We start from the raw sequence: 19,439 nt of genomic DNA on the forward strand, positions 1-19,439 counted from the left end.
ACTCCTTCCTATGTATTGGGTTAATAGAAATCACTTGGAAATTCTTATTTTATTTTTCCTGTTTTTTAAATTTTTATAAATATTAAGATTAGCTCCATTTTCATCCTATTATGTAGGACATCAAATATTGTCTTCCTAACCGCAGGGTTCATTGATCATTGTCTGTTTGTTCATTTGAGCAATACAACCATCACCAAGAGGATCAAAGATAATTTTTCCAAGAAAAAAACATTAACAAAACTTGAAGGAACTGATACAACAAAGAATTTGGGAGCACGTAGTGGGTTTATTAGTCTACTTGATATAATTGAAGAGTCTGGTTTCAAATAAGACCTTTCCTTTGACGCAACCTATTCATTGCGCCAAACATTTTAGTATCCAGTTATTCTCAACTTTCACACATATCAAATACCCTTAAATCACGTTTAAATGAAAATCATGGTAAACATTAAATGACTGATAGCATTAGAAACCTTAACAATAAAACGTAGGCAACTGTAGCTAAAAATAGGAAATGAAATTCTAACAGACAAACTCAGGCTTAGTGACTAAGCTTAGTAATAGACAAACACCATAATGACTTATTCCTACGCAAATCAAAAAAACAAAAACCCCATAAACTCCGACATACTTGATGATATGTCCGATGAAAAGCAAAAAGCCGCCCTTTCAGATTAGTTGTTTCCTATGCAGACCTTCTTTTGTGGGTTATGTTCGGCTGATGATGAAGCATGTTTGTTGCTGGGCAACCTGCATAAACGCTCTATATCCAGATCAGTCTGTTGAGGCATATGGGTAAGTCATCCTTGCCACCGTCTATATCTTGTAGTCTTGATTCTGGTAAAACTGGTCAATAGTTAGCTAGTAATCAATTTCCACGCCTAAGACTGTCATCAACGCCTTATCAATGGAAATTTTCCCGTTTTCCTTGTTTCATAAGAAAGATAGCAATTAGTCAGGTTGGGTAGAATTACGGGAACTTGCTGGTTACCATGCTCCACTCCCAGCTGTGATGGGACCGGTGTCATCTGTGAAATAACTCATATTTCATAAATGTGTTGCCTTGCACATGATACATACCTCTTCTAAACAGAGCAGTCCTGTTGCCGTGCATCGCAGGATATTTTGGATTTCAAAGTCTGGCACCTCAAAAATAGTAGTCTCTGTAGGATCTTCCACCCTTGATCGAATTGAGAACCTATCAAAATTATTTTAAGTTTGGTTAATTACTGGCCATAACTAAATTAGCAGTGACACAGTGTTTTTTAATCAAAGTACAGGTTGTAATCTATTACCTTGGTGTTGGTATATCAATCTGGATCTGACAGTTAGAGCACCAAAGTTCACCGTCACAATCCATCACCCCATGATTGCAATTGGTGCAACTTAAATAGTACCAACTCTTTATTATTTGAGTGGCTGTTGCTTTGCACATTGTTTTGTGCGTAAACTGTCATCATCAATCCATTGTTTGATGCCGGTTAGTTGTAACACGGGGTTAATTTTTGTGTAAAAAAATTTATGATTAGTATATTGACGCAAGTAGTTTATAATGGCTATTAACGGAACTAATGCCAAATATTACACGGTCAATGTATCAATGTAAAAAGTTAAGTGTAACATTATCTGTTTAGTTACCTTTGGTTTTCCAATGTGCTGTAGCAAGTCATTAACCGTCTTTTTCTGATTCTGATTGGTAACTGGAAGTACATCAAGCAATACATCCGGCATGTTTGGCTCTTATGGAGTTATTTCCCCAGCCAAGTCGACATCTGCATATTAGATATAGATATGTTATTTGGTATCATAACTCGCTTAGTTATACATCAAGTAGGGATGTATACTCACAAGGGTTAATTTAATATGCATGGATGGAATTAAGATAGTTTTTTTTGCAAATTCAGCCAATTGGGTTAATTTTGTATATCAAGCAATACATCCGGCATGTTTGGCTCTTCTGGAATATCGAGGTCAAAGTAAATTTTAGTCGCATTAGTTGAAGAGAGCGACGCCTTGCCTGTATAATCACATGGGTTAATATAATATGCAGGGATGGAATTAAGATAAGTTTGTTTGCAAATTCAGCCAATTTGGTCATTAAGATTTGTGTACCAAGATATTGCTTGACATAGACACCAGCAACAACAGCTACAACAGGCTGCGGAATAAGTTCATGCAATTCAAGGTTCCGGGTAAGCTCAGAAGTGGAATCACCCCATAGTGAGACCTTAATCTTCATACCACTGTTTTCAGGTTGAAAATGTAACTTTGTGAGACAGGCGTATCCAATGAAGACTAAATTAAATTGACGGTGTTAACTGAATTTTGCTCGAACCTACCTTAAGTTTTCCAGTGTTAGCTCACACATGGAACTTGCATTGCCAGAATTTCGCTTAAACTGCTGCAAGTTTGTGTGGTTGGTCAGCACACCAACAACATCTGCAAACAACAATAATTAAATATTAGGTGATTTAAGCACGGCTTGGGATTCAACAGATGTAATATTCATTGAAGTCACCGGTAAGGTAACTGTTGGTGTTAGCAGCTGCAAGGTTCTCAATCTCAGTGAAATTGAACTTGTGGCGAGGAATCGGCGCACTGGAGGCTTCAAGTGGTGTAATATCAGTATTCCAGTTAAAGTAGGCGCGGTAGTCATTCTGGGCAGGGCGGAACATATTTTTTTTCTGGGGCAAATGTCAAATTGTCAAGACACAACAGCATCCCCTCTTCTAGATGAATTTCCAGATGAATTTCTTATGAACAATTGCGTGCAGCAGGTCACCCTGAGATACGATAAGGCAATAATATAAAAGGAACTGATTGTTGAGTCTGCAGATGCCTACAATCCTGTGTAATATACACATGGTAATTGAAAGCTCACTAACCCCCGGCAGATGACTACAATCTTATCTAATCTACACAGTGTAAGCCAATCGTACGCCAAAGCATAATTGAAAGCATTTCTAGGTACCAATAAATATACATTGCTGGACTCAGTTTAACTGTTAACCAATTTCCCTATGTAGGAATATATTATGAAGTGTTATAATATACCATGAAGTGCTCATATCTAAGAAAATAAGCACAACAGCAGGATGAAATCATATTTAGTTTGCTACTTATGGTGTCATCCAGCAGGAGAAAATCAAGGCTGGTAACATCATTGGTTTTCATGAAGTCTGTTTCATGCTACATCCGGACAATGAGAACTCGGGCCATCTATGGTCCGATTCCATTTCTTTGTTGAAAGACTTTCAGTGTTACTGCCTCTGTTTCTTCTAATAAGCGTCCACCTCTACCTCCACCTAATGCAAGTTCAGATGGAGGTGCAAATTCAGCTGGAGGTGCAAGTGCTGCTAAAGATGCTAGTGTTGCTGGAGATGCTAGTGCAGATGGAGATGCAACTGAAGCTGTCATAAAAGTGACAGAAACACATAGCAATAAGCGTAAAACCCCTGAAGATGCAACTGAAGATGACACAGAAGTGAGTCAAGTGACAGAACCAAAGGGAAAGAAACGTTCTGATGTGTGGAACCACTTTGATATGGACCCCAAGCCTTCGAAATATGCAAAATGTCGCCACTGTAAGACAAAGATTGCAGCTCAGGGTACCAAGTATGGGACAGGTGGTATGAATAATCATTTGAAGATATGTAAAAAGAAGCCCAAAGAGGAAAAAGGACAACAAACTCTTGATTTTCAACCGGCTAGGCTAGGAGAAGAAGGAAAATTGGTTGCGGCAACTTTTAATCAAGATGCATGTACAAAGGCAGTGATTTTATTTGTGATTTTAGATGAGCAGCCGTTTAGAGTGGTTGAAGGAGAAGGGTTCAAGGAACTTTGTAGGGTACTTGAATCCAGATTCAAGATCCCTTCTCGTATGTCCATTTCGCGGGGTGTATTAAATTTGTACAAAGATGAAAAAGAAAAGATGAAGAACTACTTCAAGGAAAACAATGTGAGAGTTTGTCTCACCACTGACACATGGACCTCAAATGCCCAAAATAAAAGTTACATGGTTGTAACTGCGCATTTTATTGATAAAGATTGGAAGCTGCACAAACTGGTAATCAACTTTTTTCCAAATTTTAGGTCATTCAGGTGAGGTAATTGGGAAGATGTTAGAGGAATGTTTGTTAGATTGGGAACTTCCTGGGGTTTTTACTATTACGCTTGACAATGTTAGTGCTAATGATTTAGCTATTGATTATCTAAGGGAGGATGGTCATTTAAAGGAGCAAGTGATTAGTTCAAATGGTGTACTGAATACTAAGTTTATGCAAGTTAGATGTGCTGCTCATGTGCTTGCACTTGTTGTGAATGCTGGCTTGGGAGAGTATCACATGGCTATTAAGAGAGTAAGGGCAGTGGTGAAGCATGTGATGAGTTCTCCTGCTAGGTTGAGTAAGTTTATGGATTGTGCTAAACAAGAAAAGATAGATTGCAGAAAAGGTTTAGTTTTAGATGTGGACACAAGATGGAATTCCACTTACATGATGTTGGAAGCTGCTTGTAGATATCATAAAGCTTTTGAAAGGCTAGCACGGGAAGATAAGGCTTTCAAAAAGAAGTTTTGTTTCGACGAAAGATCCATCCCTCCTGTATTTTCTACTTCTACCGGTGCTAGTGATGATGTTGACAAAGGCAAGAAGAAGGCCCCTCCTCCGCCTCCTATACATGCTCCATATATGGAAGATTGGGCCAATGCAAGATCATTTGGAAAATTTTTAAAGGTATTCTATGATTTGACTGTCAAGTTTTCTTACTGTACTCGTGTTACTTCACATGAGTTCTTGTTTAACGTAAGTGTCATTCATAGAACAATGAACACATGGGTAAAAAGTTCAGATCCATTTCTCTATGGTATGGGCACTAAAATGCTAGACAAGTTTAATAAGTATTGGGGAGAATATGAGAAAATGAACACTCTCATGTTCATTGTTGTTTTGCTTGATCCACGTGAGAAAATGAAAGGTTTAAATTTTATTCTTGATACTTTAGATATCACGGGTCCGTCATTACGTAAACACTTATCGACTTATGTGAAAACTGATTTTCAAGAACTTTTCGAAGAGTACAAGTGTCTCTATGCAAATGATGAAAACATGTCTAGTGCCACAGGTGATTGTAATAATGTTACTCAATCTTCTGGGGTTACTGATGATGAAGATTCTGCGTATGCTAGTCTAATAGCAGAGAGAGCAAGAGAAGATGAGGAGGATGACAATGTTGAGGGGAAAACTGAGTTGGAGTTATATTTAGAGGAGAAACGTGAACCGAGAATTAGACCTAGCGGTGTTCAGTTTGAAATTTTAGGTTGGTGGAGGACTAAAAGTACAAGGTATCCTGTATTATCACACATGGCGAGAGATATACTAGTCATACCAGTCTCTTCTGTTGCCTCAGAATCTTCCTTTAGTACTGGAAGGCGAGTTATTGATTCATATCGAAGTTCACTGCTGCCTAAGACTGTTGAGGCGTTGATTTGCACGCAAAGCTGGTTACGGACACCGGTTGATCTTGATCCAAACACCTTAGGAACTGATGATGCTAAAGATGTTTTAGGTATTTTCTCTACTCACTTTTGTAAAATTCTGATTTGTTATTTTCTGTACTCACTGTTTGTCACTTATTGATGTAATTTCTTGCAGAATTTTTAGGTTCTCTTGCAACTTCTAAGTTCATCCGCATTGACATAGATGATGATGAAGAAGAAGAAGATTCAACTTTGTTATCGTGAAGTTGATTATAAATGATTTAACGGGTTAGCCGTAAGTTTCTCTAGTTTGTAGTTTTAGCAGTTGATATTTTTTTAGAATAAAACTTAGATTTGTTTAAGCATATGCATAGCCAAGTTGAAACAATGAACTGTCAATAATGTGAGTACTCTCCTTTACGCCAAAATAGCTTAAACTCATGACATTTCCTTTGAAGGTAGATCATCTTAGTCAACTGTTATGAATGTTCAGGGCTTACTTTACTTGTAACTTCTTCAATATCAGTACAATTCCATTGTAGTTTCATTGGTTGAGGTGATAATGCAACATTCACATTAGAAATGCATATTCCAGTAAAAGGATCATCCTCAATTCCATCTAAACGAATGCTTATTGTTTAGTGCTTCTCTACCATAGCGGTTGCTAATCTTGATGTTCTTAGTTACATTATGTACCATTGCACTGATCATGATTGAGAAATTCATATTTAACTCGAGTTTGTGTACGTGCAGGTTACCATTACAACCTCCTGTGGAATACCCAATTTCTACACATGCAAAGTGTATTCACTGTAACAAACTAAAGATGTGTAGTCAGTTATGATTATGATTTTTTGATGTTTTTTCGTTTTTGTTATTAAGGAGAAACTAGACTCTTTAAAATTTAATGTTTCTATCAATATGTATTGGAAGTTGGAACATTTGATGTATTTGAAACTTGAGTGACAGGTTCAGAAAAATTTTCCCGTCATTTTTGTGAGACTGACAGATATAAAAAATTTCAGTGGTTAACCAAAAACCGAATGGTTTTATACGAAACCGACTTGGAACCGAATCGAGAAAAACCGAACTACCCAAATGGTTTTATTGGTTTTCATTATTGGAAACCGAGTAGTTCGGTTTCGGTTTAATTTTTTCCAAAAACCGATGAAAACCTAACCATGTGCAGCCCTAATGATCACTACTCCCTCTGTTCCATGATAATAAGCTCGTTTCGTGTGCTCTAATTTTGGATCTTCGTGCATTGCAACTCCAACGTGAACTTGGGGCATGGCCCACAATCACATCCAACGTGCACTAATATAGAGGCTCTTATGCATGGTAGAGAGAACCATGGGCTTGCCATGTGCCCATGCAGGTGTCACAAAATGAGATTTATTAATACATTTGATATCCAAAATACAAAATTGGTTAAAAGATCAAAATCAACGATTCCTAGATGAAAATGACATTTAGATTTTGATACTGTTTAAATGGATAAAATGTAAAAATAGCCAGGATATAAACAGTTTCATCCTAACCATTTTTAAATACTTTATCTTATTTTTAATTTACATCAAGATGCATCCAGTTTCATCCTTGCTATTTTTAAAGTTTATGTCAGGATGAATCCGGATTCATCCTTGCTAATCTTTTGGTGTCCATTTCATCCATAATAATTTTTACTCGTCCATTTAAACCATGTTTTAAAATTATTTGGAAAAATGACCCAGTTTCCGAATCCAAAATCCGGATTAAGTTTATCCCTTTTGTTACCGAGGTGGTGGGTCATCCACATATCTCAGAACCTTCGTTGTACTCTTCAATTAGTTTTATACATACATATATATATATGCATGTCTATTTCTGTAGATGCGGAAAAACCCTACTTCTACATCCAAGAGACATAAACACACACCATGAAGTAAACAAGCAAAGGATGCACAAGGACACAAAATATACGTGTTTCAATATGATTACCTACGTCCACGGGGTGAAAGAATGATCTTATTACTCAATTTCAAGGTTACAAGGGATGTGAATCACTAGCAAGCCTCTTTTCTCACTACAAGCTCTGAGTGTCCCTCACTGATTACTTGCCTCTAGCTCTCTATTTATAGCATTTCTAGGTACCAATAAAATATACATTGCTGGACTCAGTTTAACTGGTAACCAATTTCCCTATGGATGAATATATTATGAAGTGTTATAATATACCATGAAGTGCTCATATCTAAGAAAATAAGCACAACAGCAGGATGAAATCATATTCAGTTTGCTACTTATGGTGTCATCCAGCAGGAGAAAATCAAGGCTGGTAACATCATTGGTTTTCATGAAGTCTGTTTCATGCTACATCCGGACAATGAGAACTCGGGCCATCTATGGTCCGATTCCATTTCTTTGTTGAAAGATTTTCAGTGTTAGGATTCCCGGAGCTTGAACGGCAGAGGCAGCGGTGGGAAGCACTGTGGTAGCCATTACGTAAATCTACATGATTTTCAAAAGCTGCAAATAAGGTTAGCAACTAAATAAAACATCAGGCGAATAAAAGAATTCATATTGAAAATGGTCCTCCAAAATTTACACACCTGGAATCACTGCAGCAGAGAATTTCAAAAGAGGGATGATGTGGTGATTGAGCGTGCTTTGCCTCTGAAAATCTGGTGACTTATATAGGCCACAGATTTTCATTCTTTCAATGCCAGGACAATTAATGGGCACAGAATGAAACGCCTGCCAAAACATGAACGGGCAATGAAAGGAAAAGAAAAACATTGTTTTTTAAGCAAAGTACAGGTTGTAATTTATTACCTTGGTGTTGGTATATCAACCTGGATCTGACACTTAAGAGCACCAAAGTTCACCGTAACAATCCATCACCCCGTGATTGCAATTGGTGCAACTTAAGTAGTACCAACTCTTTATCATTTGAGTGGCTGTTGCTTTGCACATTGTTTTGTGCGTAAACTGTCATCATCAATCTATCGCTTTTAAGAAACTCAAGTAGTACCAACTCTTTATCATCTGCTAGTGGAGTTACTTTAACGTGGGGTTTTCAATTGTAAAAAATGTACCTCTCCCTTAGCAACAGCATCCAAAGCTGGTAGCTGGACAATTTTTTGGACTTCGCTGTCCATGGCAACAAAAAATGCGGTGCCCGATGAATCTTCGACTTCCAATCTTAGAAGGTATCTGCATAACCCACGGACCAAACAACCGTCTGTAGATGTCAGTTTCAGTTGGTAGGAACAGGTAATTATGCAACAAAGTGAATAGTGGCCAGAACCTGGGAACCGGTTCGTATACTTGGACCTTGCAGCTAGGGCACCAATGGTCCCTTGTGTTTCCAACCAACTTAGTTGTGCAGTTGTTGCAGCCCAGGTAATACCAGCCTTTCTCAGTGGAAATACCAAAATCCTTGGCACGACAGACTTTTCTGTTTAGCATCTGAAAAAATGGTAACACGGTTAAAAAAATATTAGGAGAAACACGACTTGTTAAATGGAAAATAGCAGATGTGACCATACATTGTATCCAGATTCCCACTTTGCTTCCAGCAATTGGGAAATTGACATGGTAGTGTCGCCAATGGATTTAGCTGCCTGATTGTAACTAACTCTCACCGGGATTGTGATTTCATGCGGCGGTGTTCGGTGGGAAGACCTGAATTTACATGAAATCATAAGTTAAAATACTTTGTCTTAACTTAGCTTAGCCCCAAACCGAGTAAGGATAACGTTTTAATATGCAATTTTTTTAAACGTTTAAAATCATGATTAAAATATGTGAGTCAATTTGTTAAAAAGCCATACCTTTCTCTAATATGTAAGACTTCTGGAATATCGAGGTCAAAGTAAATTTTTGTCGCATTGGTTGAAGAGAGCGACGCCTTTCCTGGATAATCACATGGGTTAATTTAATATGCAGGGATGGAATTAAGATATGTTTGTTTCAAATTAGGCCAATTTGGTCATTAAGATTTGTGTACCAAAATATTGCTTGACATAGACACCAGCAACAACAGCTACAACAGGACGCGGATTAAGTACATGCGCTTCAAGGTTCCTGGTAAGCTCAGAAATGGAATCACCCCATAGTGTGACCTTAATCCTCATACCAGTGTTTCTAAGTGAGAAATGTAACTTTCTGAGACAGGCGTATCCAACAAAGACTAAATCAAATACACGGTGTTAACTGAATTTTGCTCAAACATACCTTAAGTTTTCCAGTGTTAGCTCACGCATGAAACTGGCGTTGCCAGAATTTCGCTTAAACTGCTACAAGTTTGTGTGACTGATCAGCACACCAACAACATCTGCAAACAAAATAGGGAAATATTAGGTGATTTAAGAACGGTTTGGGATTCAACAGATGTAATATTCACTTAAGTCACCAGTAAGGTAAGTGTTGGTGCTAGCAGCTGCAAGGTTCTCAAGCTCAGTGAAATGGAACTTGTGGCGAGGAATCGACGCACTGGAGGCTTCAAATTGTTAAAGTGAGCGCGGTAGTCATTCTGGGAAGGGCGGAACATTTTTTTTCTGGGGTAAATGTCAAATTGTTAAGACACAACATCATCCCCTTTTCTACCAGGGGTTCAAACTTCCAAATGAATTTCTCCTGAACAATTGCGTGCAGCAGGTCACCCTGAGATACGATAAGGCAATAATATTATTAGTAGTTTTTAAAATCCCTGCAAAAAATATAAAAGGAACTGATTGTTGAGTCCCCAGAGGCCTATAATCCTGTGTAATATACACATGGTAATTGAAAGCTCACTAACTCATGGAAGATGACTACAAACATATCCAATCTACACATTGTAAACCAATCGTATACCAAAGCATAATTGAAAGCATTTCTGGGTACCAAAAAACTAACAGTGCAAGACTCAGTTTAACTGTTAACCAATTTCCCTATGGCAGAATATACTATGTAGTCTTGTTCGTGTTATAATATACTATGTATTGCTCATATCTAAGAAAATGAGCACAACAGCAGGAGCAAATCATATTCAGTTTGCTACTTACGGTGTCATCCAGCAGGAGCAAATCAAGGCTGGTAATATACTATGTAGTGTTGTTCGTGTAATAATATACTATGTATTTCTACTATGTAAGAAAATGAGCACAACAGTAGGATCAAATCATATTCAGTTTGCTACTTACGGCGTCATCCAGCAGGAGGAAATCAAGGCTGGTAACATCATTGGTTTTCATGAAGTCTGATTCATGCCACATCCGAACAATGCGAACTCGGGCCATCCATGGTCCGGTTCCATTTTTTTGTTGAAAGTCTTTCAGTGTTAGGATTCCCGGAGCCTGAACGTCAAAGGCAGCGGAGGAAAGCACTGTGGTAGCCATAATGTAAATCTACATGATTTTCAAAATAAGGTTAGCAGCTAAATTAAATAGCAGGCGGAAAATAAATAAATATTGAAAATGGTCCTCCAAAATTTACACACATGGAATCACTGCACAAGAGAATTTCAAAAGAGGGAAGATGTGGTGATTGAGCGTGATTTGCCTCTGAAAATCTGGCGACTTATATAGGCCACAGATTTTCATTCTTTCAATGCCAGGACAATTAATGGGCACAAAATGAAACGCATTCCAACATATAAATGGGCAATGAAATATAAAAAAAAACACAAAGGAAGATGGAAGGCCAAAGGTGCATAGCAATTATTACTCAGGCTAAAATTAAGAGGCTTGTAACGGCAGATTTGAAGAGGAAATTAAACACAAATAACCCGAAACGTCCAATGATGAAATAATGATGTAAACATAAAAATCAGGGAACCAAATCAGGTATAAATGGGCATGGCACCGAGCAATTAGGTCAAAAACCAATACCCAGTGAAAATAAATTAATTAATTAATTAAATTCACACGGAATTAAAACTGTAATTTTCAGGGAATTCAGAGAAGAAAGTAAAAATAATCATCATGACAAATAAGGGACGAAGTTGATATCTTCATACCTGTGATTGTTGTAAACATCAAAATCAGGGACAACCTATTCATCATCCCTGGTAAGAAATCAAAAACGAAAATCAGGGAAAATAGCCACAATGATCTTCATGGACTAATAGAATCAGACGTGTGATTGTTGTAATTATCAAGATCAGGGAGAACTTATTCATCTTACCCAGTAAGAAATCAAACACCAAAATCAGTGAAAAAAGCCCCAATGAAAGGCTAAGAATTAAAACTGCGTGTCTCATGTGTAAACGATTTTGATCTAATCAGGGAAAACATTCCCAATGAAATATCAGAAACCTAAACGAACCTTTTCTCCACAGGGGCGGGAGAGAGACAACTGTTGGGTGTGTGTTTGGGTGCAATTCCGAATTAAATTGACCTTGTAATGAATGCCACACGTGCGAGATGTAAAGGGTGGTCTGAAGAACCACATCCCTTGATTTATCTTTGTCTGGACAAATCCTGACCACCACTAACACAAGAAAACTTATCCTAGTTGTCTGAACAATTCCTTGGTATTTCTCTCGTCTTGTTTCTGATGGATAAACTAACTAATTTGTGATCTTTTGATTCTTTTCGATGATGTTCTGTAAAAGAGTTGTTTGGTTGTACAACATTTGAAGTTATCGAAGCTAGTTGAAGTGCGAGATCGCTAGGAAAAACAGGTTGGTCTATTTGTGTAACAGATACGCTCTATTTTTGGTAATGACCCGTTATGATGAATTAAAAAATGTATCAATTGGACACTTCAAGAGTTTAAGTAGTAAAGGTATAATACTACTATGTGTATGGTGGTGTGGCTATGTAATCTAGTGCATACTACTTGAAAAAAAACACAGTGCATGAAGTTGAGAAGTGCTGCAATTTTGGCGTGTTATTTTGGTCAACCTTTGTTATCCATTTACTATTTGATTTCTTGATAATCAGTGTGAGATTTTCTGTTGGACATAAATATATTATGGAAATGATAATATTTAGGGGTTTGCTCGTCTGCTACAGTTATTGAAATTGATTTTATAACAGAGCTTGTAGAGATGAAGGTGGAGATTTATTTTTGGAAATGTGGTTCAACAACGATATAGTTTTCATCGAGTTATTTTCTATTGATAGCGTGGGAAAGTAAACACAACATCGTCTTGAATTTCTTGGATCTTGAAGAAGTTGCCAAAGGTTTCAGATTATGGCTGGGTATGATTGGGAAAGGGATATGCGCGATATAGTATTTTTGACATTGGCATTGTTAAGACGCTAGCAATGAATTTTTCGATGCTAGTCAAAGTTCTACCCGAGTCCGATTGTATTGTGGTTTAACTGTCGCGAAGTCGAAACTAAATGCTTTCTAAGAATTTGATAAAATACTAGATTGACAATTATGCTAAAGCCTGTAATAGGACATTGTTGTAAATGTCCGTTGAGGTGGTGTAGAAGTATGGTGTATCACCTGTTGACGTCTCTTTAAAGCTGGACACTTTATTAGTGATGGATGTATGCAACAACTCAAGGTATGATGAGCTCGTAGGATGAGTAAAACTTCAATTGGTGATATATGGTTGTAGAATCATGATCCAAAGTGAGATAGACTCGGGTAAAGAAAGATTCGTGGTAGAGATGAGCCCGAGAATGGCACGTAGTGATGATGATCCATGGATTGGTTATATTTGGTACGGAGTTGGAGCATGCTCAAGATGCATTGATACATGCAAGATGGTTAGTTTATTGGAAGCTAACACGAAAGTTGGTTATATTCAAAAACTAACATGAGGTATGTCGCTAACTCGCTTTAGTAAACATGATCATTGATAAAAGAAAGTGTAGGTCATCAGTCGTTTGAAGAAGCAATTTACTTTACTGGAGTTTTAGAGATGGAGATTATGATTTTATTAAGAAACAGTTAGCTAAACGCTTTTGGAGGCTACTGTAATTGTCTCATTTGTCGATCAAATATTTATGAATTGCGTACCTCGTGTATATGGTACACAAGTTGGATTCTGTGTCATAAGTGGAGCGGAACATTAATCGGGTAGAGCAAGCATGCCAAGATGGATCTAGGCTCATGGATGGAGTAAGCTTGAAGGGGCAGGAAAGGATTAAAGGTGCGTAATGATTGTAACTAAGTTTGAGGGTAATGTATGGTTGATGATCATATATGGTCCAATTGAGTTGGCATGCAGTACATCTGGAATGGTGCCAATCAATATGGAGTTGTGAACATGAAAGAGTAAGGTGTATCATGATGTTGCATAAGGGGTGATCGTATGATGATAGTTTGTTGATCGACTTAAGTATTTTTCATTGAGGGTAGAGATTTGTACAATCACCGACAAGATGGATTGTTAAGTCTTTCAAGATTCGTTTGCTCTCTTCTTATGGAAATTGTATGGAAGATTTAGGTGAATTATGTTCGGTTTGATTCCTTGTAGTGAGGATATGTAGGAAGCATTTGTTGCAATCGATTTTCATAAAATGGAAGGATAACATGTTGATGGTTTCATGCGTTAATGCATGATCCAGGGTGAAGAATTGGAGATTGGGTCGGTAAAAAGTTTGAGTTAAAGATAACGTTAAACTTGTTAAGATTTGTGGAGTTTTTTAGGGTTTGAATAACCAAAATATAGTCGATTATTAACTTGATCGGGAAAAAATTCAACTAATTTACTTAAATATAAAGTCTAGGAACTTAAAAGATAAGTTAAGTAAACCCTAAACTTGTAGAATAAGTACGTCACTCCTACAAAATGAGGTATAGGCTATGAGATTTAGTAATAAGTTCTCAAGGAAATTTTCATTAGGGATGTGCGGAATTCGTCCCACCTTTAAGGATAAATGTGAAAGACCATTATGGTGTAAGTAATGCATCAGTATAGGTTTACGAAATATTTATCAATGTTGAAAGATATGGCGTTATCGAGTATTTGTTTGTAGAAGTTTGTACGACATCGTATGTGAGGAGGGGATCATCTTGGTGATGCTGGAGTATATTATTAGTGTTGAGCAGAAGGCACCCAAGAATAATTTATGTTAGGATATGCAGAGAAGATCATCTAGCTGTGATAGATAATGTGATAAATATTATCTCGGATGGGCGAAGACACTGCTTTAGATTTTTAGAGCGTTTGTGGGAGTTTCTTGTGTTAGATCACATTGTTGTGAGTTGATGGATTAATTACTGTGTAATTCGTAGTTAGTGGTTCTATATTGTAGTTATAGGTTCATGGAGTAATCCAGGAAATCTTGATTTCTTGTTGGCTAGTTTGTTTTCCACATTATTAGCACGTGTAAAATGGCTCAGAACCCCAACAGAAACGTCTTGCTTCCTCATTTGAAGAAGAAGAAAATCGGATTGGAAACAGGGCGTTCGCCCCCTTCATGAACAAAATAACAAACAATAATTTGGGAATTTCGGGAAGGGGGCTAACTTCCTTCCCACAAACAAAAAATCAAACATTTAATTTTGTAGCAATCTTGATTAGTCTTTTATCAGAAAATGAGTCGGCTTTCCTTAAAATGATGGGCTTGGGCCATAACCAATTTTCTCAGATAAGATAAGATGAACACACTGATCCAGATTCAAAGTAACTATTTCAATGCTTCAAAAGAAAAGAAAAAAAAGTACCGATCAAAAAAAAAAAGTAACTATTTGAGAGCGAAGTCAATAATTGGCACCTAAACTGTAGTTATTGCACAATCGGAATGTATAAGCGACATGCTGCATTTACCTTTAGCACAAAGGTATTAAGAATATCATTGACATCGAGGTTCAACATCTACTTTGTTTTTATTCTAAATGAGGTTCAAATCCGACACCCTGATTATTTTTTCTAATACAAAAGTAAAAGGGTGTGGTTCAGAATGTGCATAATCTATATTCCTTAGTCCAAACAAGTGTCTTACCCGTCCCATAGAGCAAAATTCACTTGAAGCTGTTGCATAGGAAAATGATGCCGGCCCTTGACCTTAAAAATATCAAGGAAACAAGAACCGTCTTTCCCGCTGCCCGTGTGATGATCATTCTATTCATTTCGTGCTGATTTAGTAGTAGGTTATAAAGATCACCATTAATTTCCAAGGAAAAATTGAGACTAATTAAGCAGTCGATACATTTTCCAATATTTTTTGACTGATGGTCGGTTCTTCTAGTACAGTGGAAAGACTTTGAACGACTTTTTCTTGATGTTGAAAATGATCAAAGATTACACCATAAAAGGCAAGGACTGGTGGGTGAAACATCAATTTGCTTAACTGCGAGTTCTATAATATATCTAATCAAGCGGATAACGTAGGACTAGCTAGCAGCTAATTTGAAGAACAGAGATGCGGGCACATGCAACAAATGAGATGGATGTCATAGGTGCATCGGCCGATGAAGTTTGGGCGGTATATGGCTCAAAAGATTTGTGGAAGCTCATGGTCAAGCTCCAACCGGATGTTTTTGAGAGAGTTAATCTTGTTGCCTTTGACGGAGGAGTAGGCACCATTATCCATATGGTAATGACCCCAGGTAAGCATTATTTATTTGTAATTTTTGGCAGGATGTTTAATTTCTTGTTAATACGAAAAATTCAGTTCAATTTCAATTCTAAAACTCAAGCAAGTAGTAATAAGATTGATTGTGCCTTTTAGGCTTCAAGGGACTTCGTTTACATGACTTCGATGTGGAGCTCGTAAGGATTGATCATGGCAATAAGGAGCTAGTTGTTCAACAAACTAGAGGAGGATATTTGGATTTGGGATATTCTTTCTTTCAGATTACATATAAGATATTGGCAAAAGATGATAGTTTATGTGTAATTAGAACAACAACATCAGTTGAAATTGACGAAAAATTTGATTCAAATGCTTCGACTGTCGCTGTTGATGAGATATACGGGATGGCAAAAGCGATTGCTAAATACGTACTTGATAACAAAGCAAGAAAAGACTGTTCCTTGGCTTTGGGAATTCCAACACCAGTAATGAAGCAGGATGATAAACCAATGACTGTTGGGGTTGGGATTTTATTGTAATCGGGTATTGTTGTTTGCTATGGTTTTGTACTTTTGTTGCTTTCCTTCGTGTCACATTCATGTAGTGTATAGGATTGCTGCAATCATGGACTGCCGTAAATGTGTGGTATTGTACAGTAATTATCTTGCATATATGCGAATTGAATAATAAACGTCACCTCATGAACGCGCAATTAGGTATCTCTATCTAATAGTGTTTGTTAAGAGATGATTTTTGGGTATCAAAATACTAAAATATCATTTGATTAATTAAAAATATTATGAAAATATCATACTATCCTTCCCCCAAAATAAAAACTTCAAATTTAAAATCAAAAACCAAAATTCATATCCCTTTCACTATCGGCACTCGTTAGGGTTAGGGTTTTGAAAAAAAAATTCTTCCGTCGTTCTTCTTCATCGTTCTTCATCCTCGATTCAAAAATTTCTTCGTCGATTACCCTATTCTATAACCATGGCTCCCCGAAAGAAACCCAATCCCAAACCGCAACCAAAATCAAAATCAATAGCTCAATAAAAACAAGAAGAAAGGATCAATCGGATTGCTCCTGAAGAAGAAGAAGAAGATGATGATGAAGAAGAAGAAAATTCGGACAATCAAACTCTCGGAAAAATGGCTTCTGTGAGAAGGTAAGTGATTCTGAACTGTTGTATTAGTATTTTGAATCGAATTAGGGCATTGGGTTTAGGTTAGAATCGCAAACCCTAACACAGTTGAGTTGCAGTAAATTCCGGCACTGAAGTTAGTATGAATACTAGGCCGGTTTTGTGTTCCGGAATTGAATTTAGTATGAGACCATGTCGGTATTGAATTACGACGTTGATTTTAGGTTGAATACTACGCCTGCTGGGTTTCAAGATTCAGCATGAACATGTATAGCCAGAATTTTAAAACCCTTGTTTCTTTTATTAGCGGATCTTTTATCTTCTTTTCTTTTTCAGCAAAAATTAATTTTCTTGTTTTATTCCTTATCAACGGGTTGATTGCTGGAGTTTCCCTACACCAAGATGATTTTGAATTGTTGCTGTTAACGATTCGTTTATTGCAATTGATTACATGGTATAATTATTTTTTGTCGTGATTAATCGATAATTTATATGTTTGTTTTACAGATCTACTTAAGACAATTGTCGATCTGGATAGAATTGATTTTATTTGTAAACTTAACAGATAAAATTTATTTTACAGTGAATTTTGTTACTGAGATTATTTTTCCTTTTTATTTTGGATTATGAATGACTGTTCGATCTTTTATAAGAACTAAGTCTCATTAATTTTGTTTGGTTGATATTGGTTTTCTTAAATTTAAAGATTTTAGATTGATACATTTGTAAGCAGAAGTTAAGGACTTATCGACTTGTTTGTTGATCTGACAATTGAAACTTTATTGATAAGTTGTATCTTTACTGTGTTTAGTAATTCCTCTCGATGAGAAGGATGCCTAATGAGTTTCTTTATATATTTGTAAACATGTTTGCTGAAATACCTTAATTTGTAATGTCCAAATGAAGTCCAAATGAGTCTAGAATAATCTAGTTAGTCAGATAAGTATAAATGTGACAATTCAGAATAGTATAGAGCAACTGAGTCTAAGGTGTGAAGGATTTAATCAAACTAGTCTAGAGAAATCCAAGGAATTTGAAAGTCAGTTGTACAAGTTTCTAGATAAGAAAACTACAGATAAAACTAGAGTATAATGACGGTTTGTAAAGCCTATAAATAGGAAGCGCGGTATCACTTGTTAAACTGAGCAAGAACAGATTAATAAGAAGAGAAAAGTTCAGAAACTAGAGTCTTGCTTCACCACTATCCGTTCCAGTTACTATGAGCAATTATAACTACGTACCATGCTCGTATATATCTGTAATATTATTGTGTATACATATATCTCACCATCAGACACGTGTATATAGAAAAATACGTGGAAAGCATGCAGGCCAGGACATCAAAATACGATGCACTACGGAACACCAAATAAACCCAAGGAGTTACTTTATCTCATCCCAAAAGAAGCTAAGATCAACGGTGGAGAGAAAGTTAGCTGACACGAACGTGACAGGGGCAGAAGACACTTGTATGACACGAGCAGGCATCTCAACCACCTTCATTAAACACTCTGAGAAGTATACGTGTCGATCAATCTGTGGAACGAGCGAGGATGTCTCTGCGTGATCAAGTGGCAAACGCAGACCTCTGCGTGATGGACACAAGACACTAGAAGATAAGGTTCCAACGGCCTTCAGAGATGGGTCCCACACTCTAACCCTATAAATACCCCCTCTCCACCAAGAGGAAGGGGGATCGGAAAAATCAAGAAGGGAAGGAGAGAGAGATTGCAAGTGTAAGTTAATCCTTTAGAAGAGAAAAACATGTAAACCCAAAAGTCATTCGACTACTCTTGTAACCGTGAAGAATATAGTGAAACAACAAACCCCGTGGACGTAGGCCTTAGTGCTGAACCACGTAAACCTCGGTCTTGTTTACATTTCAGCACTTTATATTTGTCTAACCCCATGGATCTTTACTTATACGTTTTGCTTTCTTTGTTTTTACCTATATCCCGTGCGCAAACGCCTCGCATGGAGTTGTTAGATGAGGCTATGATAAACCCGAAGGTTTTGAGCCAAGGAATCAACGCTAGGATATCATCATCACAAATCTCTCTAGATTACGATGATTGGTTGTGAGAATTAGGATGCCTTCGTGATTTGTGTGTTCACAATTTGGCGCTAGAAACAGGGACTTCGTCCCGGTAAAAGATTTATCTTGTCCTGTGATTTCATTTTAAATTGGCATATGATTGCTCTGATTTATCAGCTCGGACCGTATAGATCATTTGTTAACTTTATTATATTCAAAAACCCACCTATTATCTTCGATAAGATTTATTGTTTTGATCCGTGGATTTACGTTTTTCTTTAGATCTCGTGTGAACCCGTCTCTCAGGGGGGTTTTCGTAGTTTTTTAAAAAAGGA

At 37.0% G+C, this 19,439-nt stretch overlaps 3 protein-coding genes and 1 long non-coding RNA gene across 11 annotated transcripts; 2 read left to right on the forward strand and 2 right to left on the reverse strand.

Annotated features, from left to right (window-relative positions):
- Window positions 1-402: 402 nt before the first annotated feature.
- LOC113338822 lies at window positions 403-3,219 on the reverse strand. Of its 3 annotated transcripts, none has more exons than XR_003354867.1 (8): window positions 2,531-3,219; window positions 2,340-2,439; window positions 2,113-2,243; window positions 1,849-2,017; window positions 1,639-1,772; window positions 1,296-1,450; window positions 1,081-1,198; window positions 403-927 (listed from the first exon to the last, which is right to left on the reverse strand). It is a non-coding gene; the product is annotated as an uncharacterized LOC113338822 (long non-coding RNA). The 3 variants fall into 3 exon arrangements; XR_003354866.1 differs by having other exon boundaries at window positions 2,519-3,219; XR_003354865.1 differs by having other exon boundaries at window positions 2,340-3,219.
- Window positions 3,220-3,221: 2 nt separating this feature from the next.
- LOC113338627 lies at window positions 3,222-6,300 on the forward strand. The gene is made up of 3 exons (XM_026584005.1): window positions 3,222-3,242; window positions 3,287-3,626; window positions 6,230-6,300. The coding sequence occupies exons 1-3, from the start codon at window positions 3,222-3,224 to the stop codon at window positions 6,298-6,300; spliced, it is 432 nt and encodes a 143-aa protein (XP_026439790.1).
- Window positions 6,301-7,620: 1,320 nt separating this feature from the next.
- Window positions 7,621-11,791, reverse strand: LOC113338821 (replication protein A 70 kDa DNA-binding subunit A-like). Of its 6 annotated transcripts, XM_026584209.1 has the most exons (13): window positions 11,627-11,791; window positions 11,460-11,507; window positions 10,645-10,848; window positions 9,873-10,123; window positions 9,695-9,794; window positions 9,468-9,604; window positions 9,292-9,373; window positions 9,007-9,142; window positions 8,766-8,926; window positions 8,554-8,671; window positions 8,291-8,446; window positions 8,068-8,212; window positions 7,621-7,984 (listed from the first exon to the last, which is right to left on the reverse strand). In XM_026584209.1, exons 5-11 carry the CDS (start codon window positions 9,721-9,723, stop codon window positions 8,324-8,326), a joined length of 786 nt encoding a protein of 261 aa, XP_026439994.1. In that variant the 5' UTR covers window positions 9,724-9,794; window positions 9,873-10,123; window positions 10,645-10,848; window positions 11,460-11,507; window positions 11,627-11,791; the 3' UTR covers window positions 7,621-7,984; window positions 8,068-8,212; window positions 8,291-8,323. The 6 variants fall into 6 exon arrangements, with proteins under 6 accessions (XP_026439994.1, XP_026439996.1, XP_026439995.1 ...); XM_026584211.1 differs by having other exon boundaries at window positions 9,468-9,544; window positions 11,460-11,785; XM_026584210.1 differs by having other exon boundaries at window positions 7,621-7,966; window positions 11,460-11,785.
- A 3,960-nt stretch (window positions 11,792-15,751) lies between these two features.
- LOC113339062 (S-norcoclaurine synthase-like) lies at window positions 15,752-16,654 on the forward strand. The gene is made up of 2 exons (XM_026584467.1): window positions 15,752-15,958; window positions 16,081-16,654. Exons 1-2 carry the CDS (start codon window positions 15,772-15,774, stop codon window positions 16,461-16,463), a joined length of 570 nt encoding a protein of 189 aa, XP_026440252.1. The 5' UTR covers window positions 15,752-15,771; the 3' UTR covers window positions 16,464-16,654.
- The last annotated feature ends 2,785 nt before the right edge of the window (window positions 16,655-19,439 follow it).

The sequence above is a fragment of the Papaver somniferum genome, unplaced genomic scaffold (assembly GCF_003573695.1).
Source record: "Papaver somniferum cultivar HN1 unplaced genomic scaffold, ASM357369v1 unplaced-scaffold_19, whole genome shotgun sequence".
Classification (NCBI taxonomy): domain Eukaryota; kingdom Viridiplantae; phylum Streptophyta; class Magnoliopsida; order Ranunculales; family Papaveraceae; genus Papaver; species Papaver somniferum.